Source organism: Pleuronectes platessa, chromosome 10 (genome assembly GCF_947347685.1).
Source record: "Pleuronectes platessa chromosome 10, fPlePla1.1, whole genome shotgun sequence".
In the NCBI taxonomy this organism is placed as follows: domain Eukaryota; kingdom Metazoa; phylum Chordata; class Actinopteri; order Pleuronectiformes; family Pleuronectidae; genus Pleuronectes; species Pleuronectes platessa.
In genome coordinates, this window is record NC_070635.1 from 10,880,905 (window position 1) to 10,904,829 (window position 23,925).

At 42.5% G+C, this 23,925-nt stretch overlaps 3 protein-coding genes across 5 annotated transcripts in view; 2 read left to right on the forward strand and 1 right to left on the reverse strand.

Moving 5' to 3' along the window:
• itga10 (integrin, alpha 10) overlaps window positions 1-10,562 on the forward strand; it is a 34,360-nt gene extending 23,798 nt beyond the window's left edge. Inside the window, exons 9-30 of one of the 2 annotated variants that reach the window (XM_053432406.1) lie at window positions 2,444-2,609; window positions 3,739-3,812; window positions 4,094-4,238; window positions 5,219-5,367; window positions 5,506-5,649; window positions 5,801-6,007; window positions 6,098-6,228; window positions 6,437-6,603; window positions 7,064-7,206; window positions 7,305-7,415; window positions 7,778-7,863; window positions 7,946-8,087; window positions 8,186-8,278; window positions 8,392-8,468; window positions 8,629-8,718; window positions 8,810-8,894; window positions 8,980-9,093; window positions 9,175-9,282; window positions 9,374-9,487; window positions 9,578-9,673; window positions 9,762-9,875; window positions 10,154-10,562. In XM_053432406.1, the coding sequence (XP_053288381.1) occupies window positions 2,444-2,609; window positions 3,739-3,812; window positions 4,094-4,238; window positions 5,219-5,367; window positions 5,506-5,649; window positions 5,801-6,007; window positions 6,098-6,228; window positions 6,437-6,603; window positions 7,064-7,206; window positions 7,305-7,415; window positions 7,778-7,863; window positions 7,946-8,087; window positions 8,186-8,278; window positions 8,392-8,468; window positions 8,629-8,718; window positions 8,810-8,894; window positions 8,980-9,093; window positions 9,175-9,282; window positions 9,374-9,487; window positions 9,578-9,673; window positions 9,762-9,875; window positions 10,154-10,207 (2,610 nt within the window). In that variant the 3' untranslated portion in view covers window positions 10,208-10,562. Of the gene's footprint in view, window positions 1-2,443; window positions 2,610-3,738; window positions 3,813-4,093; window positions 4,239-5,218; window positions 5,368-5,505; window positions 5,650-5,800; window positions 6,229-6,436; window positions 6,604-7,063; window positions 7,207-7,304; window positions 7,416-7,777; window positions 7,864-7,945; window positions 8,088-8,185; window positions 8,279-8,391; window positions 8,469-8,628; window positions 8,719-8,809; window positions 8,895-8,979; window positions 9,094-9,174; window positions 9,283-9,373; window positions 9,488-9,577; window positions 9,674-9,761; window positions 9,876-10,153 lie in introns of both variants that reach the window. The other variant, XM_053432405.1, reaches the window with a different exon arrangement.
• polr3c (polymerase (RNA) III (DNA directed) polypeptide C) lies at window positions 10,561-16,952 on the reverse strand. 2 transcript variants are annotated; one of them, XM_053432407.1, is made up of 14 exons: window positions 16,786-16,944; window positions 16,341-16,428; window positions 14,975-15,121; window positions 14,353-14,617; window positions 13,689-13,990; window positions 13,477-13,581; window positions 13,024-13,197; window positions 12,880-12,931; window positions 12,717-12,777; window positions 12,479-12,629; window positions 11,340-11,441; window positions 11,204-11,253; window positions 10,918-11,067; window positions 10,561-10,826 (listed from the first exon to the last, which is right to left on the reverse strand). In XM_053432407.1, the coding sequence occupies exons 1-14, from the start codon at window positions 16,818-16,820 to the stop codon at window positions 10,745-10,747; spliced, it is 1,764 nt and encodes a 587-aa protein (XP_053288382.1). In that variant the 5' UTR covers window positions 16,821-16,944; the 3' UTR covers window positions 10,561-10,744. The 2 variants fall into 2 exon arrangements, with proteins under 2 accessions (XP_053288382.1, XP_053288383.1); XM_053432408.1 differs by lacking the exon at window positions 16,341-16,428 and having other exon boundaries at window positions 16,786-16,952.
• rnf115a (ring finger protein 115a) lies at window positions 16,946-23,834 on the forward strand. The gene is made up of 9 exons (XM_053432409.1): window positions 16,946-17,105; window positions 19,182-19,240; window positions 19,413-19,467; window positions 19,708-19,991; window positions 20,158-20,226; window positions 20,320-20,392; window positions 20,480-20,573; window positions 21,150-21,265; window positions 22,639-23,834. Exons 1-9 carry the CDS (start codon window positions 17,028-17,030, stop codon window positions 22,756-22,758), a joined length of 948 nt encoding a protein of 315 aa, XP_053288384.1. The 5' UTR covers window positions 16,946-17,027; the 3' UTR covers window positions 22,759-23,834.
• Window positions 23,835-23,925: the final 91 nt, after the last annotated feature.

Here is a 23,925-nt window from a genome sequence, read left to right on the forward strand (position 1 = left end):
GAGAACCACAGAGGAGAACATGAGCCAGCACTGAGGAGGAGTGGCAAGGGGCCACCATAGAAATATGTGTAGATCAGATATATCTATTGATATATGGGTGGAGAGGCTCGGTTAAAGGTCTGCGTTTGAGTCCTGTGCAGACGTACCATTAAGTCTGATCAGACTCAGCTCCCGTTTAAAAATCGACTCTGTCTTCCTGAATTTGCATCTCAAACTGCCACATTAAAGGACAGCGTCTTGGGATAGAAGTAGGTTCTGTTCCTGCCTTGGTTCATCCAAGGGAAAACGTGTACTTATTTTTCGTGGTATCCAGCCATGCAGATAGTTTGGCGTTTTATTTGCCCAGATCTGGAGATTTCCCTCACGTCTAATTCTTCATCAACACAACTGGGATGAAAAAAGGTGCGAAATCAAAGGGAAAAAAATCTATTTAAACAAGACCATGATCCAGAAATTAGGTTAAAATATCCCGGATACAAATGCTGCCATCTTGCGCGTTTGGAGCCAGAGTCTGCTCAGTAGCGATCAGGGGATTGAACAGCGGTAGCCAGGTCCTATTGATAGACATGCTTGACCAATCACGAGTCAGCCTCAGCTGTCAATCGTGATGTTTCACCCTTGTTTTATAGCATCAAATAACGAAACAATTGAAACTTACCTGCAAATATAGCACTTGACCACAAATTGGAAATATATTAGTGATATAAGATCCAAAGCATTAGTCAAAGATTAATTTTGATGGTGGCGCTAAATAAAAAGTCAGAGAATCACTGAAATTATTACTATTTGTCCTGAGAGGGAGATAAATGTACTGTGTAACATTGCCAAAACCATAGCTACAAATTAAACAGCCACTAATACTGTCCTTGTTACTCTACAGACCTCACAGAGGAGAGGGAGAAATTGTTTTTTCATACTTGGGGTCAACTAACCCTTTAAAATAAACCGAGGTTGTGTTCCCCTGAGGTCTGAATCCCGAGCATACGGCAGAAACATGGAGAGGAGAGAAAGTCTTGCCTTGTTAAACATGCTGTAATGGTTTTATCGCTGTGGTCTGGTTGGAGTCCGACTACCTGAACACAACCTTAATGCTATAGGTCACCAGCAGCTTGGTATGAGAAAACAGAAAACAGACAGAAACTGGTTCAATGAAAAGGACATAAGCAGCTTTGAACGACAAGAGAAACAAACAAAAGTGAAAGATGACAGCCAGAGAGAATGAGGAGCTTTTTATGGGTCAACTATTTGCCCCGAAAAGTCCAAGTGGTGACAGGTAATGGCTATGTGTAACTTCAGCTACGCTTTGATGTTGCTGCCACCACTGTGTGTGTAGGTTGCTTGTGTGCTTGTGTGTGTGTGTGTGTGTGTGTGTGTGTGTGTGTGTGTGTGTGTGTGCGTGCAGTGAAAAAGGCTCACAGGGGAGGACTGAGCTTTCCAAACATGAGCGTGGGCAATGCAGACTGTGTTTTATACATCAGTGCAGGTCAGGGGCTGTGAATTGTGTGTTTGTGGGGGAGCAGCTCGTGCAGAACCATGTGAAGTGAGCAGGGGCACTTTCATTCATATACTTGAAAACAAACGTGTTGGCAAAATCCTTGAAATCTGGAAATGTGCTTTACATTTAAATAAGGCCGTTGCTTCTTTCTTTTTTCTTCTCTGTTCATGACTTTATAAAAACCAGAAGCCGCTGGCTGCCTGCGTGGAATTTCTCGGCCTCTATGAGATGTTAATGTACATATTTATGTGTCGACTCTCTTCACGTTACACAGTGCAGCCCCCCCCTCCATCCCGTGCCCTTTGAAAACAGAGGATTTCCTTAGTTTGCTTGGCAGCTGGATCCACGGGGGGAGATTCTTGGGTTTGGTTTCTCTTATGGAATTTTTCTCATTTATACTTCAGGCATTAATCCACAAGCCGCTGCTGCTACAATATATCTTGTGCATCCGTCATCTCTTCACCCCCTGAGCCGGGCCTGCGCACCTCATTTACAAATCTCTGGGGGCTGCCATTTCCTCTTGTCTTGTGTCTTCCAGTCAGTGTGTTGCCTTTAGCTATTGCTTAATTACGGGTAAATTACACGGGCAGGGAAACAGCTATGAACTGTGTTTATTTTTCAGGTTAGAGAGCTGGATCCGGCAAGTCCAGGTTACTTGCTCTGGGAATGGTGTCGTTCCTCCCCTCTTCCCCTTCATACTATGTCTGTCTCTCTTCAAAACAATCAATCATCACTTCTCATGGTTTCAGTTCCTCTCAAACCGCGAAAAATAATATATCTGATACATGCCCACGTATTAGTTTAGGCTCTGTTTTGATCACTTTCACTGCCTTTGTCTGTTTGCAGCTTAATCCCTCAATGTTTATTGAACTTGTGTTTTCTGCTTATTCATCTATTGTGTTTCTCTTACAATCGTTCTCTCCCTTTTTCTCCCACGCTGGTCTCCAGGTTTTGGGTCATTATATCCGCCGGCAGCAGGACCCTGAGACGTTCATTAACGAGATCAAGTACATCGCCAGCGACCCTGACGACAAATTCTTCTTCAACGTGACAGATGAAGCTGCGCTCAATGACATTGTGGACGCTCTGGGAGACCGAATCTTCACCCTGGAAGGTGAGTGATACAGGGAGGGAGGCAGGGAGGATTCAATGATGCACTGTTTAAAACAAGAAAGCAGTAATGTCAGAGTTTTTCAATTCACTCATGATTAGCACCTAAGATGTCTCATAAAACCACTTGATCTACTTTGAGAAAGTTTTATATATATATATATAGATGTGTGACATGATGTCATGTATTGTTATATTGATTGACGTGAAGCAAAAGCATAAAGAAACAGGGAGATCTGATTGATTGGTTACGTTTGACATCCGACCCTTTACAGCTTATCTGTCTTCTACTCTACTCTTCACTGCACCTGTAAAGTAAAGCTGTAAAAACTGAAATCAGAAAAGCATAGAAATACAAATGTTATTGTATATCTTTTGGATTTTTCAAGTCCAACAGTTAAGCTGAAGGACAGTAACAGGAAATGAAGAAATCCAAATGCTGATTCGACTTCGACCATGGATTAAAATACAGTTTTATTTACATCATCATCCACTAAATATGTGTTACAGCTTTAGCTTGTTATGTTGTGGCACTGATCTATAGAATATTGGATTCATATTTTCAAAATGATAGTGAGTCTATGTACATAAGTTATTAAGCTAGTTTTATATAAGATAAGATAAAATAAGATAAGATGGAGATAAGATACGATTCAGGATAAGATTTATGTTCTCAGGGTATAAAATATATTTTAATCCATAATCTTCCAAGTTTCAATACTGTTCTCATCAGATTGGATTTTGTCAACTCAGAGGAAACAAACACTGGGACTAAAGTGGTAAGAGTCTGTCTGAGAAAAGTAGAAGTATGTGAGTCAGAAGTTGAGGGTCATCACTGTAGAAAGAAAAAAATAAACAGTAGTTCTGCAGTAAAAGCAAGAAAGGGAAAAGAAGGTGGAAGGAGTGGACAGCTATCATAATAGCTGAGGGAGGAGGAGAGGAAGACCAATGAAAGGTGATGCCACCTTCAAATGTTTAAGGAAACCAGAAAAGGAAAGGAGGTGAGGAAAGGGCGAGGCTCCTGTGGGTGAGAGTGTCGAGGAAGCAGCGAGATCAGATGCCGTGGGGGGTGAGGAAGGAAGGGAGGAGATGTGTAAAGAAACGTGATGATGGTTGTCTCTGTCCACCTACAGGGACACTGGGCTACAACGAGAGCTCGTTCCACATGGAGATGTCTCAGATCGGCTTCTCCACACACACACTGGATGTAAGTCAGACCTGAACCTGAACTCTCTCATCAGAGTGTGAAGTAAACTCAAGATTTCTTTATACGGCACATTAAAGGAGTTGAACCAAAGTGCCCTAAAGTCATGGCAAAGTGGATTAAAGATAAGACAAAGTAAAATGATAATAGTCATTAACTGGTCTCTAAAACAGATTCAAGCTGAATTAAAAGCAATATTGAAGAGGCACAGCACTTTAAATTAGATTCAAAAACTAAATATGTTTTATTTGTTTCTCATCCATACACTGCTCTTGGTTCTTTAGGATGGCATTTTGTTTGGGATGGTCGGCGCCTATGATTGGGACGGTGGCGTGCTGAAGGAGGGGATCAACGGACGCATCGTGCCGCCCAGAGAGGCCTTCGAGAGCGAGTTTCCACTGGAGCTGAAGAATCATGCTGCTTATTTAGGTACCGACATAACAGACCATGGAGCAGAGCACTCAAAGGATCAAACTCGATGTGTTAGTGTGTTACTATCACGCTGTTATTGTGTTATCGTGTGGAGGGACTTCAAGAATGAAGCTTTCCTGTGAACTCGTTTTTGGAACAGCTTTTTAGAAACACAACATGTACAAGCGATACAATGGAGATAGATAGAGGGGAGCTAAATTGGGGATAAGAATATATAAGAATAAATATAGAATGAATCACAAAGTTAATGACAATAACAAAAGTTTTAAATAGTGGTTAAAATAGCAACAAATTAAAGATGTAGGTGGGGATTCTGGCACCAGACAGACCGTTCCATGGCAAAACTGAGCCAATGGCCCAAATTCAGACACTGCTCTCTCCCCTTTACTCTTATTTAGTTTTGGTATAATATGATTGAATGTAATTAAATAAACCTGATATTACAAGATGAAAAACAAAATTTGGGCCAAATTTGTTCCAGATCTCCAGTTAAGTAAATTACCACTAAATAATGCCAAACAGTGGTCCTGGGGTTTCCTGGGGCTCCTGCGTGTCTGGTGCTCCAGTGAACCAGCTTCAACTGTGTGGGGAACAGAAACTTCTTTCTTCCCAATAAGCTCCAAAATCCACATAATCCTTTTCAAAACCTCAGAGTTTGATCGTTGTTTGTCTTTCAACGTTTCTGAAAACATAACTCGTGAATGCGCTTCTGTTCTCCAGCCCACTCTCGAATCACAAATGTCTGAGCTTTCCACGTGCCCATAAACACACCACTGGAGCAGTTTGCATTAACACAGAACATGATACAAACACGGACAGAACAATTTAATGAAAAAGATGTGAAAGCAAGATCAATTAAAAGGGGTTTTATGCCATGCCAGCAGTGAGATGTGCACTTGATAAATATCCTATATGAGTCTGTAATCTCTGACCGAAGGTGGTGGACTGAGCAGCAGTGTGTGATGATGTGTTTTCAGGTTACACAGTGTCATCTGTGATAGTTGGCGACTGGAGGAGGCTGTATGTAGCTGGAGCTCCTCGCTTCAAACACAAAGGCAAAGTCATCCTGTTTGAGCTCAGCGACGACGGCGACGTCAACATCGTGCAGGCCCTCAATGGAGAACAGGTAAAACCATCTACCTGGGCCTCTTCATTCCTGTCAGTCACTTTACACGACAGAGCAGCAGGAACCTCAATAGTCGGAGATTAAAGCAAGGACTCCACCTATTGGCCGTAAACTGAAGTGCCGTGTTTCTGTGTGTAGATTGGGTCTTACTATGGCAGTGAGGTGTGTGGGATGGATATCGACCAGGACGGCATCACCGACGTCCTCCTGGTGGCTGCTCCGATGTACCTGGGCTCAGGAAACAAGGAGGCTGGGAGGGTCTACATCTACAGCCTCAGTGGGGTGAGATAAGGGCGACACTGACTCTTCTCTATAAGGATGATTGTGTAGTCATCATGAGGAGACGCAACAATAATCACCATAATAACTGACAATGAAAACATTAAAGTTTTTACCCCCCTGTAATGTCTCCACCTTCTTTCCTGTCTCTCAGGAGGAGGTGTTTGTATCTAACGGGACTCTGAACTCAGAGGAGAAGTCCCAGGACGCCAGGTTTGGTTATGCGCTGGCGTCCGCCCCCGACCTCAACCACGACGGCTTCACTGACCTGCTGGTGGGAGCCCCGCTGGAGGACGAGCACCGGGGGGCCATCTATGTGTACCACGGAGATGGCATTTACATCAACCACAATTATAAACAGGTACCTACCCTTTACTTACAGGTAGAAGCTTTCTGGAACCTGTCAGAAATCAATCAAACTAATGTCCTTTCCTGGCTCCCGTCCCTACAGCGTATCGCAGGGTCATCGCTCTCCTCCTCCATGCAGTACTTTGGCCGCAGTGTGAGCGCTCGGATGGACCTGGATGGAGATGAGCTAATAGACTTGGCAGTGGGAGCACTGGGCAGTGCTGTGCTGCTCAGGTGGGTAAACACAGAGAAGGAAAGGCTAAGGGGACAGAGAAATTATTGCCAGGACATATTTAATTTTTTAACGCTATAAATGTATCACCTTTAGCTAGATTCCACATTTAAAAGTAAACAATACAATATAAACATATGCATGTAAGTAGATCCACATTATCTAAATCTAAAGGCTTAATAATTTGTTTCCCTAATGCCTGTCCCTCAGCTCTCGCAGCATAGTCCAGATCAACGTGAGTCTGTCCTTCCAGCCGCACTCCATCAACGTCATTCAGAAGACCTGCCAGAGAGGAGGCAGAGAGTCAGCCTGTCTGGATGCGACTGCCTGCTTCACAGCCGTCTCCCGCTCCCCTGGACCACAGAGCAACAGCTTTGGTACAACCCTTTGTATTTTCATCAATCCCAAAAACACAGGCCTGCCCTATCTGATTCATACAACTAACTAAAGAAGCACTCAGTAGAGCACATACCTCCGCCAAGGCCCAACAGTCAAGCTGCAGCAAATAGCACACTCATAGATATCAATCCTCTTAAATATGCCAGATATTTATCACAAAGATCCATGAGTTATTCCCTGGTGAAAAACATAAAGTTAAAGAAAGATTTTAAATGAAATGTCAACTGTCCTCTTCTCAAGAACTGTCCCAAAGTTTACTGTGTTCTCTCCCGGCCCATATCCCATCCTTCCAATACGTTTCCTGAAAATCCTTTCGATAGTTTTGGCCAACAAACAAACATCCTCTTCTTGGCAGAGGTCAAAATAAGAGTTGCCAAATGGCCAGGGACTCATTTTCCAGCGCTCACCATCTGTCCTAATTACCATCTCCCTCCTCAGACCTGTGGGTGTCGGCGATGTTGGATGACAGGAAGTTGTCTGCCCGGGCCCTGTTTGACGACAGCTCCCACAGACAGACCCAGATGGTCGTCCGAGTCCAAACGGGACAAACTCTCTGCTACAACCTTCCCTTTCATGTTTATGTGAGTGTCTGAACACACACACAGACACACACACAGAGAGAGACGAGCTGACACCTGTGTTTTCACCTCTGACATTTGTGTTTGTCTTTGGCGTATAGGACACAGCAGATTACATCCGTCCAATCAGCTTCTCGCTGCGGTTTAAGATCAACGACACGGAGAGTGGTCCGGTATTGGATGAGGGCTGGCCAACCACTGTCAAGAAATTTGTGAGTGGCAAAATATTGACTCATGACTTGATTTAGGGGCAGCATGGTGATGCGTTGGTTGGCACTGTTGCCTCACAGGAATAAGGTTCCTGGTTTGAAGTCCGGTTCGACTGCGATCTTTCTGTGTGGGGTTTGCATGTTCTCCCAATGTTTGCATGGTTTTTTTCTACAATGCATTTTCCCAAAGTCCAAAGGCATGCAGACTGTCCCCCACGTCTATCCCCAATGTCACCTGGGATTGGCCCCCCCCGACATTCAAAGCGATGATCGGTATAGATCATGGATGGATTAATAGATTACTTAATGGGTCACATTTCCTTTCTCCTTCCTCCGTTAAACACTTTCGACTTGTCCCTCTCCAGATCGCGTTCTTCAAAGACTGCGGTGAGGATGACGTGTGTACCACAGACCTGGTGCTGCAGGCTCATATGGACATCTCTGGGACGAGGTACTGTATTTGAGACATTCCTCAGTTCGCTCTCCCGGTTTGTTCGGTTTCGGTTGAGTTTTCATCCTGATTTTCTCCACAGACAGAAGCCTTACGTGATCCGCAGCCCTCGTAGGCGTCTGGCGGTGGAGGTGCAGCTCCAGAACAGACTTGAAAACGCCTACAACACCAGCCTGACGCTGCACTACTCACGCAACCTGCACTTCTCCAGCCTCAGCATTCGGGTACAGACAACGTTCACACAGCACCACTTCTAACTAATCACACACATTTAGGCTCCCTTACACAACCTCTCTCTTTCTTCATCTCTCTCTTGGCGTAGGAGGATGCCCACTTTAAGATCGAGTGCACGGCGCTCGGTGCCAACAGCCACTCGTGTAACGTCAGCTATCCGGTGTTTCGCTCCCAGTCAAAGGTGCGTCAGTGCAGAAGAAACGGCTCCATCACACTTGACTGAGCCCACTCATACTTGACTCACTGCAGGTGAAACCCGTCCCCTCACCAGCCCGGTCTCTTCTGTGTTCGCAGGTTAACTTCATGCTGGAGTTTGAGTTCAGCTGCACGTCTCTGCACAGTCGAGTCCAGATGAAGCTCCATGCTGCCAGGTAGCTCACTGAGGCAGCTCTGGATTCTCTGTGCACTAGGTTTAGAGACAACTGCTTATAGGGATGACATCTGTTTGGGTCAAATTCAAATAAGGATGGATAGATATTATTGGTCTTCTCTGAAAGGCAATGAGGTTTATCTGATCTGTTTCTTTCACAGTGACAGTGTGGAGAGGGAGGAGACGCTGGGGGACAACAGTGTTCAGCTGCAGAGTTTTGTTCAGTATGAACCGGACCTGTTTGTCAGCAGGTGCGTGTGCACAGCATTAATATTTTAGCTTCTCTTTTTTATGTGTTGGAGTATTTATATGATGTTTCTTTTTTCCTGTGGTTTTGTGCAGTGACTCTAATTTGAACCGATACGAGGTCCACCCCACGCGGACGGTGTCAGAGGCGATTGGACCAGAGTTCTATACACACCTCAGGGTATGTCTCATGTGCTCATGGTGCACATTTAAAGTCAGGCTGGACTTTTAGATTAAAGCGTTGTTGTTTGTTTTTGCCCCTATAGCTGCAAAACCTTGGCTGCTTCTCTGTGAGTAATCTGGTGGTGAGGCTGCATCTGCCCTCAGTGGCTGCAGGAGACAGAGTGTTCATGACTGTCACTGAGGTCTTCTCCTACAATGTGAGTTACGTTTCCCTTTGAGTTTCTGTATCTCCCTTTTTATATCCAATCTGACATATTTAAATTGCCCCCCCCCCCCAGGCGACAGGAGTGAACTGCAGCGTGCTGAGTGATCTGGACCAGCTCAAAGCCAAACACAGAGATGTGCGCCCCCTACATCCAGAAGACATGATGCACAACGACATACTGGTGAGGCCTCTGGCAGCACAGCAGCTCCTGAACACTGTGCAGCGTCAGCACATGTTAAAATGTGTGTTTGTGTATTTATGTGTGTGTGTAGAACTGCAGCAGGTCGTGGTGCACGGAGGTTGTGTGTGAAGTGCAGCAGCTTCTGAGAGGGCAGGCTGCACTCATTCGTGTCAGCCGCAGAGTCCACGATGACTTCTTCAGAAAAGTAAGACGAACCGAGACACACATTCATTTCAGCCCAAATCTTGTGCCCTTTGACACTAATTGGTCAACGCAACTGCGTCTCCTTCTGTAGGCCAAATATAAGTCAGTGAGGATAATGGGAGCCTATCGCCTGGCAGCTCAGGAGACTAACCTCATCAGTCTGGACACAGGGACAGACTGGAGGGAGGTAAGAAGACTACAGCAGGATTTCAAGTGGCAGAATGAGAATCAGTATTAACTCTCTGTTTCCACTCCATTTATATGTTTTCCTCTAGACTGTACTGGAGGTGCTGAAGGGCCGAGCTATTCCAATCTCACTCTGGATTCTGATCGGCAGCATCATCGGAGGGTTGCTGCTACTGGCCCTCATCATTTTTGTACTGTGGAAGGTATTAGGTTACAAATTACTTCAAATTTTGGTGATAAAGGTTCAGATCAACTGCTTTACACTGATTCTATTTGGTTTATATGGGTGAACTAGTCCTAGTCTAAAATATGTAAATTGTATTTAGAAAACATTATATCAATACTCTCCACAACCCCAGAAATGATCTCGCAACCCCTAGGTTGAGAATCACTGATATAGAGTATTTATATGTATTTTTACATTGCAAATACAAGAATGTGCTGTGTTTAAAATATCAATCTTTATGTCCCTCCTCATCAGCTGGGGTTCTTCACACGCAAACAGAGAGCAGAGGATGAGAACCATGAGGACTGAGCCCGACGTCTGCTGCCATGACAACGGTCATTTGCCATGACAACGGTCATTTGCCATGACAACGACCACATGAGTCCACAGATTGGACTGGTTTGGTACAAAGATGCGACTGGGACCTTCAGGACCAAAGAGAGCATCACGGGGGTCAAACAGAAATGCACTACCCACTATTTCCAGCATCGGGAGCACTTGTGTAAATAATCTTTTTTTATTGTATGGAACGCCAGTGTGTATTAAACCACAATACTTCTATTTAATATACAGAAATCTTCATGGTTTCACAGTCACCTTGTCGTATGTTTGTCCTTCAAGTTTTGTGTTTGTTCTTTAATGAAATAAAAAGTGTTGAAAAGTTTTCTTGTTCCCCGTTTATTCGTTTAATAATGCAGGCAGTAAAAAATAAGAACAAGCAAAAAACTATTTATATTTTATTCCACTTCAAACTGAAACATTCCAGATATAAACTATAAAAAGGTCGTAGTTGAAATCGTTCATACACAATAAGTAATAGTACTAGTATATAAGTACTATGAGTTACTATGTGGATGAGGCTGTGCCTGTGATGTACGACTCTAGAAGAAAAATGGTTTCATCCACTTGGTTCTCTGCTGAATCTAACCTGGAAGACAGATGATAAGAAGAGTTACACCTGCACGTCACAGAGGTGACTAGCAACTGTATAAAATGGATTTGTGATTTTGTGTCCTTACTTGTTGATATGAAGCTTTAGGGAATCTAGCTGCTGCTTCTCAGGAGCAGTGATCATCTCCTCCACCTCTTGCAGCTGCTCAGGCTCGGCCCCACTGGCCTGCAAGGAGGCGAGGATGGCCTCGATTCGCTGGGATTTCTCCAGCAGACGCCTGTCAATGGAACATGAAGCCAATTAGCCCATTCGTCTGTAACGCAGCGTATTAACTGAACATCTTTTAAAACTGATCATCTCGAATCCTCTGGCTTGAAAACATGAGGACAAGGAATTATTGATGAGAAACTCACTTGCTCTCTTTGGTCTCGAACAGGCGTCGCTCTATGAGATTGGCGACTGTCTGCAGAGAAAATAAATGTGCCAATCAGAAAAAGGCAGAAACCTGCATCATGGACAGATGAGAATAACTTGTGCTCACTGTTTTACCTTATGGCAGTTCTGCAGCAGCATTCTTGCTGTTGGGAGTTGATTGACGGTGTAAAGATAGAAAGTACGAGAGGGAGCATAGTCCGGAGTCTTTGGGATTTCCTGAAGATCAAAATTATAAGAGTTGTTCGTCAAGGATGTTTAGGTAGAGTCAAAAAAATAGGTACTGCTCCATTTAATCTGTTGGATGTCAGTGAAATTTCCCTGATAGTCACTTTTATCAGATTCTCAACAGTGATAACCTGTAATGAAAGATCATGCTGCAGTGTTTTAAAAGTGTGGTTTTAAAAAGGCCTCATTCACTTGGTGCATCTTAAAAATTTGTGCCAAATAATTTCCAGAGTAGGTTTTTGGATCGGATGCTTCTTGGATTAGTCGCTCATGTTCATACACTGAGAGAATTGGCTTGAAGAGAGTTGGAGCTCGCCTCGTGCACCTAAAGACATTACAGTGATCAGTCTGTCGTCTTAACTTTGTCACAGTTACAAATTGTGTGTGGTAGCAGCTGAGCTGGAGGACTGCTTTGGTTTGCTGTTTTCAAGTGCTTGCGGGAATGAAGAGAAAAAGCCCAGTCACTCCAAAACCTACTCAGGGAGTCTACAGCCATTAACCAGTCCAACATAAAAGCTTTTTGAGCATCACTTGAAATTAAATTTAAGACCAAACTTGTGATGGAAACAGACACCGAGAGTGAAAATATGATTGTTCCAAATAAACACATGTAGGTCTGTTAGACTCGATCCCTATTGTTCTTAGTTTGAAAGTCTTGGACAAACAGCGCAGTTTGCTTCTCTAGGTTTTAAGCGCCACGCCTACTCGTCATTCTCAAGCCACTTATCGTTAAACTTGCATTTCCCAATGTTCAAAAACCAGCTGGCAGGCTGACTAGAAAGGCATTAGTTTAACACATAAACCAGAGACAGTGCATTCTGGAAGTAATATTTATTCTTCTGTCTGGTAGAGCGGAGACATTTTTGCGGTGATGTGCCTAAATGACCCTTTCAATGTGGATTCTACACACAGTAAAACAAAACTCATCTTCCTTTCTCGTGTCACACTGCTAAATCAAGAGTTGGGTAAAAGCTTGAAACTTACAATTAGATGGAATAGAGAGGAAACATGAAAGCATCATCACATACCTGGAGCTGGACCAGGTTCTCCGACAGTAATGTATAGAGCATATCTTTAGCCTCCTTGGCTGGAATCATGGCAAAATCCTCCACTTGCTTCTGCTCCAGGTGACGTTTCCTTAGCAATAGGCGGAATATGCGTGCTGACCGGGAGCCGAACCTGACAACAGATCAACAGTGAATAAAGGAATGGGTTTTTGATGGCAAATAATCGCCTGTAACCACAATGAAACACTCACACACTTACCTCTCCTGAACTACAGACTCCAGTGTGGCCCGTGCCAGATTGGCCAGCGCTCTGTGTAGATCTGACAGATGAGTTAAAAAATATAAAAGCATCTGAATATTGTGCTTCATAAATGAAAAATACAAACCAGTGTGAAGACTCTTGCTTTAATTAAAAAGGATACTAACAACATACATCCCTCCTCCACTTTCACCAGCCTTTCCCACAAACTCCATCTGGGAAAAAAAGAAAAGACAAGCTGCTCTTAAAAACAATCCCGGATATGAAGGAAGATTTGAAAATGGAACGTTCCTTGCGGAGGTCATACCGGGTCATCCACCAACAGAGTGAGGTACTGGTCTAAGATGGGTCTGGCAATGTTGTAGCTGCTTGGGAGCGACCGGAAGATCTCATTGGATGAGAGGGGCTTTGTGCAGTGGGCTGTGGGCGAGGTAGTCACCTCACTCATCCTCAGCATAGTCCTGACTATCTCACTGCTGGTCTTAGATGTAAAAGGTACAATATTTTTAAAAACATGATAAAGCACAATGACAAACAACAGAATACTAATCTAACTGTGCATATTAAACAGGTAAAGCTTGGTATTAAGATATACCAGTTTTTGAGCTGCTATCATTTCAAAACTAAACTGATAGTTATAGCATCTTTCCAGATTATTGATCTCATCGAAAATAAATTATCTTCTAATGTAAATAAAAGCAGTGAGATGTGGCTTTAATACAGGTCATACATTTATCGAGCAATCTTGTGTGAACCTGACCTGGTCCAGCTTGTTAGCTACAGCACTGATGATGGCCTGGTCTCTGAAGTGAAGATGGAACCTCTCATAATTCACCTGCCAGTAAATTCCCTCATCACCGTGTGTCTGCACAGCCGAGGGTCAGGGACACAGAGAAAAGGTTTTCCATGGTATTAAAGAAGGGTAATAAAATAAAGACATTAAACACAGACAGCAAATGTGTTCACACTCACCGCTGTATCTAGTCTAGGTTTCTTCGCATTCCTTTGGTCCTCTCCCTCCTCAGTCGAGAGTTGCCGTTTGCCTCGTCCACTCAGTGTCATATGTGGCACCTTGTAGCAGTCAGGGAAGCTCTCTGCTGTTTGCAGGGTTGTCTTGGCAGGGGCAGCGGGAGTAGCAGGGTTGTCAGTAGGAGCTGCGGTCGTCTTGTCTTTTCCCCCTGCTCCAGGTTGTGGAGGGCAGCGCTGAAGAAAATGAGTCTCCACTAGATTGGAGAAGGCAGACGACACTTCACTGTATTCCATGCTGCGTCCCTCTATAATAAGAAACACAAATATCGTTAACAGTGACTTTCTATAATTCCATTCCACACAAATCAAGTGTAACAATGAAGTCATTGCATTTAACACCACACGTCAGTGGTGCTCTAAAATCTCAAGTTTCTAGCTCCAAAGAAACTCAAATTCGACAGAAGTTGTGGAAGTAAATGACAAACTTTTGTTCCAGTTTTAAGATATTCAAATATGTATACTTAAGATTCATGCTAATATGGGTCTAAGTGGTGATTTGTAGGACCAGGGAGCACTTGTTTAGTTTCCCCATCTACATAGAAAACTTCGGCTGACCACCATGTGGTTTTCTCCAGTCCTTAGTTGATACAGACACTGAGATACTGACCCTCCATGTTCTGCGTGAGGCGGTCAGCAACTGTCTTGACGGTGCTGCTCATGGTCATGTGACCTCTCTGCAGTAGCTCCTCTATGATTAGCTCTCCGGTGTCGCCGTACAGGGTTTTTGCGGTGTAGATGTAACGTGGGTAACGCAGAATTCTCAGAATCCGATTACAGCTGGTCAGATACTCGGTGGGACTCCCGGGTCCTTTACGACCTGAGCTGAACACACAGGCCCCATGCTGCACGAGCACACACAGACACTTCTTTACCTAAGTTCAGCCAGAAAAGAAAAAAGTGTGTTACCTTCAAGAGTCTCTTTGCAAGCACTAAAAAAAACATAGATCAAAAATATAAGTTTGTTTAAGTTCTAGAGCAATAACTGATCAGTCATGTAAAAAGAAAAGCTAGGTGCTCATTAAAAACCAGTAGCAAAATGACTAATGCCATAGAAAAAGCAGGTAACCAAATACAATGTGTGTATTGATATGATTACATCTAGGATAGGTTAACTTGCCACCATCATAAGCTCAGCGTATATGATGCTAAATGTGTAATGTATAATAATATTTCCATGATGTAAGGTAAAGATAATATCAGTCTAGATATGGTAAGAGTAGGACTGGTACCAGATCCAGTGGGAGTCCAGTCTCATTGATGATGGTTCTTAGATTCAGTGCTCCACTTCTAAGGAGGTGTTTCCCCACTTTCTCCACCACCTCTCCAAAGTGCTCCCGCAACAGGAGACCACACAGACGCACCTCCTGGAGAGTCATCTGCACAAACAAACATACACACACAGGGACACACAAATGATTAAAGGGCTCACGTTTAGTCTTAAGACCAAAGTCAAGTATCAACACAACAATAAATAGAAACCCTGTATTTTAATATGCACTATAACATGGGCTAAGGTTGACCTTTCCAGAACACATCAATTTAACAAAGCATTTTCAAAGAAATACTGAGATGTATAAAGACACTGAGTAGTGATTGTGGGAGCTTCGAACAGCTATGACTGCTTTAAAAAGATAAATGTGTGAAATGTCTTATTTATATGATGTTGGAGGAGGGCTACTGTTGCTACGTGAACAACATTGGTTGCTATGTTCATGTGTGAAAAAGTGAGATCATCTTGGCCTCTGCTGTTTTGATTTTGACCTTCTCCTTCTATTATGTCAGACTCATCCAATTTTATGGAAACTCAAATCTAAATCACTGGAGTTCTCCTTTAACCATGGTTAGGAGACTTGTTTGGGTTAAGATACTTCAATTAAACTGCTACAGACTGGAAATACCTAGTACCCAGCAAGATGTACAGCACCGGCAAGGGCACTTTAGATGTTTAGATTCCTATCAATTTAATATCATCAAGCAGGTGTCAGATCAGTCCCAGATTCAACCTACGATTTGACAACGAAATCAAAAACGCATCCAGACTCAAAAAGAGAATTATCTCCAGGGACAAGAAGAAGATGGATTCCTGCAACAATCGCTGTGGTTGCTACAGATTATCTTAACATCATGGAGTCTGTGTCTGGGATGTCGTGAGGAGACAGTCGGCCTAAATCTACAGAGGAAGTGTCGCAGGATAACAGAGATCCTCGGAGCAAACTAGGGCTGGGCGATATGGCCAAAAATGTTATATATATTTATAAGATATAAATATATATCAGTCTATATCTATTATTATCACAATGAATGTCACATTATAATTTGTTTTCAAATTTAACATTTTACAAATCTGAGGAAAAATACATTGATTGAAATTTTTTCTTTTGTCAATACTTTGAATTAAGCTATTTTTCAATGTGTAACTTGAAAGTATTTTTACTTTTACTGCACTTTTAATGCCTAAAACTTTCATGTCCAAGTCCGAGAGGCGGTGGACTAGTGAGAGAAACGGTGGACTAGTGGCAGAAACTTGGACTATGGACAGAAAAGGTCTCTGGTTCGTCTCTGGTTCGAAACAACAAAAATCCAAGAGATCCCTACCCTGTCTAGTGCCCCAGAGCAAGGCACCTTACTCCCCCAACATCTGCTCCCCGAGCAACGTACATGGTCGCTCACTGCTCTGTGTGTCCTGCACCAGATGGGTCAAAAGCAGAGGTTAAATTTCTCTACCTGCATGAGATAGCCTGTGCATGTGTTTGGGACTAATAAATGCATCTCAATCTTAATAAGAGTAGAAGTCCCGGTTCCACTCTGCCTGTTTCTAACTACAGACATGTGTCTTCTTGGTTGTGCAGGTGTGTAAAAACATTGTCATACAATAATCCATACTCCAGCTAATTTAAATAATAAACCGCCAGTTGGGTACATTTCACTGACGCTTGTCTACAGATGAACCTAATTGTCAGACCAGTCTGACTAGCTACCGGCTAGCTAGTGGCTAATAAAGCTGAACATAACATACACAGACTGTTTCTTTTATACGAACCTTTCTGTACAGAAGAAATCGTCGTTTTTAAGCATTTCCTGAACACACGCTGCTTCTTCTTCTCGTTGTCAACACACACTCACACACACAAGAACTCTCACTTCCGGTACACGGCCGCTCGTCTGGTCTGGCTCCGCTCGGGTTTCCCCCGGCTCAGGCGCGGTGCATGCCGGGCTGGAGGCGGACAGCTGTCGTCGGTTTTGTGGAGGACCGACGTCAGTGTTTGTGCTGCTCTGGGGAAGATGGCGGAGGCTGCGGCTGTTCCCCCGCATCGATTTTTCTGCCACTGTTGTAAAGGAGAAGTCAATCCCAAACTCCCGGTAAGACGCACGCCTTCCTCCCCGCACCCCTCGCGCTCTCTCGGACAATTCGTGCGGTTGACAAGTCGGCCGCGGTCCGGAATCCCGTTTGTTTCGCTCGGCTGCTACAGCTAACCCCTAGCTAGCCTGTTAGCATGTAGCAGCGTTTGTTGTTGTTAACTCGCTAAATAAACTCCTGACACTCGCTGGAATCTTCTTCAAAAAGCAGACACGTAGAGCGAATGTCGACACGTTTCATTAGATCGCGTGTGTAAGTCATTATTTGTCATTGTGGACACTCGACAGTTGACATTAGCTCAGTTTTGTTTGTGTTGTGCTCGAGACAACAGAAACAGCTGAGAGACAAGAGCTGTGTGTTACTACTTTGTCATTTAAATTGGTGTTAGGCTTTGTTGTAACGCCGGGTTGCTTTCGTTTTCAGAGATTGTTTCTTGGTAAACAATCCTGGGAGGAGAGTTGGGGACTTTTCTGGTTCGCGATCACGTTTAGTTTCAATTTTAAAATTAAAAGTGAAGGCAGAGTGACGAGATCTATGTCTGGTCGGACTTCTATTAACCTTCAGCTGCTTTAAAATGCATCTCTACCGCCTGTACAGTGAAGATTTCCGATTTAAACCCAAATATGTGTGAATAAAGGTTTAAAGAAAGGTTCAGATTACAAGACAAGAAAGGAAATGGCTGAATTAATTAAAAGCAAGATCATAAAAATAAGTGTTGAGCAGTTTTTTAAACGGGTCGACAGAAGACAAATTAATAATTCAAATGAATCCATTCAAACACAACATATCTGCAGGATAATATAGCTTCAATGTTAATATGTTCAGGTTTTATTAAAACTAGCTTTAAGATGTGTTGATTCAACTTGTGTTTATTCTGGAGGCTGTAGGGCATTTTACAGACGGGAGCTGAAATGATTATGATTATTATATATATATATATATATAATCAGTTGGTTGATAGTCAGAAAATAGATCTGAACCAATACTGCTAAAGCTTTTTTCAATTTCCTTTATCTCGCCTTGTGATTTCATGTGATGTATTATTATTTTCAGTTTTTCACATGATTTGCTCGTTGTCATCATCTTTCATGTAAACTGTTAGTATCTTTGGGATCTGAAGACGTCGACTTGTTCTTAAGGAGATTGTGATAAACATTTCTATTTGTTTAATTACTGTATTGACCAAATAATTTATCTGTCAAACTATTAAATCAATATCAGATCAACCAAAACTGAAAATGCTGAAGAGACTAAATCCTTTTTTATGTGTTGTGGCTGAGGGTAATTCCTGCCTGCTTTGTGACTGACTCTCTCAATCCTATTGCGTGTCTTGACTGAGCCAACACAGTTTATAACCCCAAGACAACCTCAGTATATACCAAGGATCATCTGTCAATCATTTGTCCATTTATACAACAGAGAGGTTAACCTCTGAGTGAAGAAACACAATTAACATGATTATTCATCTACAAATTGAACATAATAATGATAAAGCTTAAGTATCTGTCTAATCTGTCACAGCCCTGTCTGTATATTAAAGGAACTCACGTTGAGGAACTCTTGCTAACATTGAGTGAACAACACGTGATCTGGCTGACCCAGCGGACAGGAGTCTTTTCCTCATTCTGTTAGAGTGGTTTTAAAAACACTGCATATGTGAGGTGTGGTTGGCCGATGAGCTCTTCCTTCTGGGTTACATTCATAAAACACAGGCCATCGTACAAATATGACAGATATTATCCTCTGACACAGTGTTATGTCATTGTCAAAGCCAGTCAGCCCAAAGTCTTTACAGTGATTTATGATTCACTCCAAGGGCTGGGTGAATATTTCCAGGTACCAGCTTGTCACTACTGTGTTTTCAAGTATGGTGTAAAGAGACATTTCTAAAGCAAACGTTATTTTTTTGGTTCCTGATTCTCTAGGTGGAAATCTTGCAGCTCGTTTCTATTTTATAATATTGTCAACTGTTATCGGAAAGTTTGTTAAGGAAATAAGACGTTGGAATGTGTCACCTTTTTCTATTTGTCTGTTTTTCCTCACCTCTGTGACTCAGTCTTTGTTGCGTCTCTTTGCAGGAGTACATCTGTCCGAGATGTGATTCAGGGTTCATAGAGGAAGTAACAGAAGACTCCAGGTAAGATATGTCTATTATTGTTGTTATCTACTCAACACCAAGTCCATAGAAAAGAAGACGTGTTAAGTCCTGTTAGTGTTAGTGTACATGTTACGCTGTTGAAGTTTTGAGGCTCATTCTACAGTTTTGTCGCAGGTTAAAACTATACTGTCTTCTGTCCCCTTTTTCTCAGTCTCCTAGAGGGTGGTGCAAATGGGATAGATGACACAGCCACACAGTTTGCAGAGGTACAAGCTGTCACACATGTGTTTGGAGAACAGGGTGGGGAAGTTTGCAAAGTGGATGGATTGCGATAATTTCATGTGTTTTAATAACTTTTTTACCTCCCCTGCCTTTCCCCCTTTCTTCTCTCCCTGTTCATCATTTTACTATTGTTTCCTCTAATTTCCCTCCTTCTGTCTGAAACCCCATCTCTCTTCAAACCTTGATCTGTTTTCCCTCCCTGTCGTATCCTGATATTCCCGTAGCTATGGCACCTGTTGTTACTGGAGCGGCCGTTTACAACAGACAATGACACCCCTGACTCAGAACCCCGGCTCCCTGGAGGACGGCTGGGAGGTCTCAGTGACCTGGGGGGGTTGGGAGGGGGACCAATCGGGGGGTCAGTCCCAGCAGGCCTTGGGGGACCCATGGGGGGTCTACTAGGGGCGGGGGATCACTGGGGACCGGGCCGCCCCCCTCGCCTGCACAGCCAGAGAAGATACCGTTCTAGAGGCAGCAGCAGGCCTGACCGCTCGCCCGCTGTGGAAGGGTGAGTTAATGTCTGAAGTAAATGCATTCTTTTGGCATTTTTGTCCGCCTCACATACTCCCACTCATTATAATGACAGTGCTATTTATGCCTCTACAATCTTCACTCTTCTTTTTTTTGGCAATTACATTAACTTATCTGTATTTTCTCTTTTCTCTGTGTGCTAGGATTGTGCAACAGTTTCTTGCTGGCCTCTTTGCCAACTCTGGAGTCTCTAGCTCACCTCCGCTCTCATGGTAAGATGACATCACAGTAGCATCACCGTGTCTGCCAGGGTAGTCATGTTGTTGCAGTTTTTGATCAGCCTGAGTCATCTGTATCTTTTTCAGGACAGGGATGCTGCACTCTAACCCTGGGGACTACGCCTGGGGACAGGGAGGGTTAGACGCTGTGATCACACAAGTAAACCAAACTTAAAAGAACATCTGACTTTGTATATGTGTCGCTGTTTAAATGGTCTTCAATTTACATGGGTGTGTTTTTATGTAGCTACTAGGTCAGCTGGAAAACACAGGACCTCCTCCAGCAGAGAAAGAGAAGATCTCTTCTCTCCCGACTGTCAATATATCTCAGGAACAAGCCGGTAAGGAAGCAGCGTTGTTTGTTGTGCAATCCTTAACTACAAATTTAAATATTTCTTGCTGGACATGTATAAAGTTGTACACTTTCAGTAAAAACAATGGCTAGGAACACATTTGTCATTATGTAAATAGATGCTTATTTGGTTAGAAGTCTTTGCTGCATTTCAGACACAGCATGAACAGGCAATTGTGTTTATATTCTGTTGCCAACTGCCAAGAGAAGCCTCTGAAACTGTTGGTGTTTGAGGAGAAATGCCCATTAACCTTGAGAGTATCAACCGGTTGTTCCATAAATTATTTCAAGATGACGTCCTGTCTTTCTGGGCTGCGCCTCGTGTGAATGCAGTGTGTCCTATTTTACCACTGAGCTGTAACATTGTGGTTGATTGTGCAGCCTAGCTGTTGATAGCTGATCTGTTGGGATTAATGGCGCTCTATGTGATTAGTCAGGCTTTTTGTCTGTGTTTTTATTCACTAGTCATCCTCAGCAGCCTGGTATCACCTCAAGTCCTTCTTGAAAACACAGGAATATTAATACAAAGGGAAGGATTAAACATGTGTATGGTTTCTCCTTTCAGACTGCTGTATGGAATGTCCAGTGTGCAAAGAGGACTTCACAGTTGGAGAGCCAGTCAGACAGTTACCCTGTAACCACTTCTTTCATTCAGACTGTATAGTGCCATGGCTGGAAATGGTGAGTCACATCAAAGAAGATATACTTCGCTTCCTCACATGTAGTGGTGCACACAGTGTATTTGATGTTAACAGCACTCATGACATTTTTACACATGTTTTGGCTTCTTGGGAATCCACATAGAAACCTCAGGGTAAATTTAAATGGTGATGCCGGCGATATTATATATTTCTGTTATCGATAAATACCATGAAGACACCAAAAACAATAATCCGATACCCCCTGTCTGTGAAACCAAAGGAAAATATTTAATAGCACCTTATACATTAGAAGAATTTCATTTGAAAACCTTACTAATATCCCAGAACAGCTAAGCACGTAAATAATGCTTCAGATTCATTTGATGCCCAATGAACATTTCCATCAGCAGAACCATGTACTGTGCGTGATATATCCTGAATATAAACATTTCCCTCGTTTATTATAATGAAGGAACGTGTTACCTAGGGAAGCGGGTTTCAAGAATGTTTATTAATTAAACCATTTTTCAGTACAAATGAGGGACTCACGTTTGCAGGGAGGCTTTGTTAACAAAAACAAATTGGTGGTTAAGTAAGTAATAAATAAAGAAGAATCAATTAAGACAGACCAGAGTTATAATACAGAAAACAAAGCAGTAATAAAATAAAATTTGTTTCATAAAACAATAATATAATGTACAGAGTGATTGTGTTCTTGAGATTAATAAGCTACAAAAAAAATGTAGTAGCTTATTAGTTAGCTTGAGTAATCATACCTGGCTTTAGTGGTCTTGTGATACTTGTCAACAATAATACAAAATGTAGGATATTACCGTCCTTAAACTAAACTTAGAATCACTTTCAGTAAAAGAAGGTCTAATAGATAACATTTGTGCAGACGTGTTGAATACATAGTTTGATGCTTAATTAAAGCGTAGCTGAATTTGAACTTGGCTTACGTATGTTTTGAGTGACCAGACAGGCACAGTCAATCAAATGCAATCAAATCATCATAGACTACATTTGCACTTACAAAGGTCCATCAGGTTAGATTCAAACACCAAATCACACACAATTATAGATATCAGACAGATTTTTTTATTTAATCAAGATTCATGAATTAGTCCTTGGCAAATCAGTGTCAAAAAATCTCTAAATTCCAACAAGATAATCAAAAAACAATATAAAAGTAATATCCAACCCTTTCACTGGGTTTTAATAAAAACTGGTTCAGTAATCTTTGTGTAATCCTTCTGACAAACAAATAAACCAACAAACAGCCATGAAAACACAATTTCACTGTCAGAGGTAAAAACAGGAGTAAAATAAGAAAGTCCTCTTGTTGAAACTCTTGTGAGAAAACTGCCTAAAGCTAATGTTGTGTTATGTGCATTCTGTTCTGTGGCCACGCAGCATGACACATGTCCAGTGTGTAGGAAGAGTTTGAACGGTGAAGACAGCAGCAGCCAGCCCCCATCAGAGTCCCCCTCCCTCTCCATGGACCCTCGCACACAGGAGAGATGGTCCTTCTGAGACGCCCACCCGTTTCATCCCTCCGTTCTCCCTGCCTACGTTCACCAACACACCGGGAAGACAAAAGCGCTTCTCTACTTCCCTCTCTTCATCTCTTTTGCAGTTGTAATCATCTCAGTCTATTGTTTCTTTTGTATTTTTATTTTCTGTTTCAATGCCTTTCTCCTCAACCATGTACACAGATACCTGAACAGACGTCTTAACGCTCAGTTGAGGTCTACAAGATTTTTTTTGCCTAATAACAAACCAGCCTAGATTGATAATGATGATCAAGCCCAAGTCTTCTCTACTTCTTCTCCTTTTCCATCTTTTCTGAAATGCACTGCTGCAATACACTCCTGTGAGGAAACTTTATATCATGTACCATTCCCTCTCTAGTCACTTGACGATTCGCTGAAACCTGCAACTGAGCCCTGTACGGCATATTGGAATACAGTAGGGTTTGGCATTTACAGAGCCTGGGCCTAACAACATGAACACCTGCACCCCTGCAATAAAATGTAGTTTATTAAGTGTAGAATGTTTTTTGTTGAGATAGTTTCAGGAGGATGATAGGACGGTGGTTATTTAATTGGTAGTTTTTTGGGATTGCATTTTCAGGGTGTTGATGTCATTGCGACCATCCTCTGTAGTCTTACTATTTGATAAACAACACAAGCGAGTACTTTAGTACCGCTGTCGAAACTATCTAGGACATCAGATGGAAGCAAAGGATTCCTCACACCTTTTCGACTCTTCTACATTTGAAAATAACAGTAAGGGAATGAAATTAAATATCTATGGAGCTCAACCCATGATCTAATGCTTTAGGTTCCAACATATTCCTCCTTGTGTATATATTCTAAACAGATGGCATCCCTCTGTCATTTGATTCCTATTGTTTATGACTTGTCTTTTGTTTCACATTTTTATCACTTTTTTTGATGTAAATAATTTTAGTCCAACTACTTACGGTTTGCAAAGGAAAAAACATTGAGAATGGAGAAACAAATGTGAAATACCTGGTTATTGAAACTGTATATTATATATATGGGAAAAAAATGTCTATGAGGTATTAATAAATGACAAATTTAAAATGTTTCCTTTTCATTTCTCACAATCCGGTTAACACGTTTCCTTTTTATATTCTCTCTGCCCCCAAGGATACTTACAAACATAAGAAGTGAC

What these genes read in the sequence shown, in the direction of transcription:
- polr3c (XM_053432407.1), bottom strand. Translation starts at nt 16,820, where the DNA reads ATGCTTAAAAACGACGATTTCTTCTGTACAGAAAG. An exon ending in GATTTCTTCTGTACAGAAAG is followed by an intron (nt 16,429 to 16,785) that starts GTTCGTATAAAA and finishes CATCTGGTGCAG; the next exon opens with GACACACAGAGCAGTGAGCG. An exon ending in AGAACCTGGTCCAGCTCCAG is followed by an intron (nt 11,442 to 12,478) that starts GTATGTGATGAT and finishes TTTGATCTTCAG; the next exon opens with GAAATCCCAAAGACTCCGGA.
- rnf115a (XM_053432409.1), top strand. Translation starts at nt 17,028, where the DNA reads ATGGCGGAGGCTGCGGCTGTTCCCCCGCATCGATTTTTCTGCCACTGT. An exon ending in CAGCCACACAGTTTGCAGAG is followed by an intron (nt 19,468 to 19,707) that starts GTACAAGCTGTC and finishes ATATTCCCGTAG; the next exon opens with CTATGGCACCTGTTGTTACT. An exon ending in CGCTCGCCCGCTGTGGAAGG is followed by an intron (nt 19,992 to 20,157) that starts GTGAGTTAATGT and finishes TCTGTGTGCTAG; the next exon opens with GATTGTGCAACAGTTTCTTG.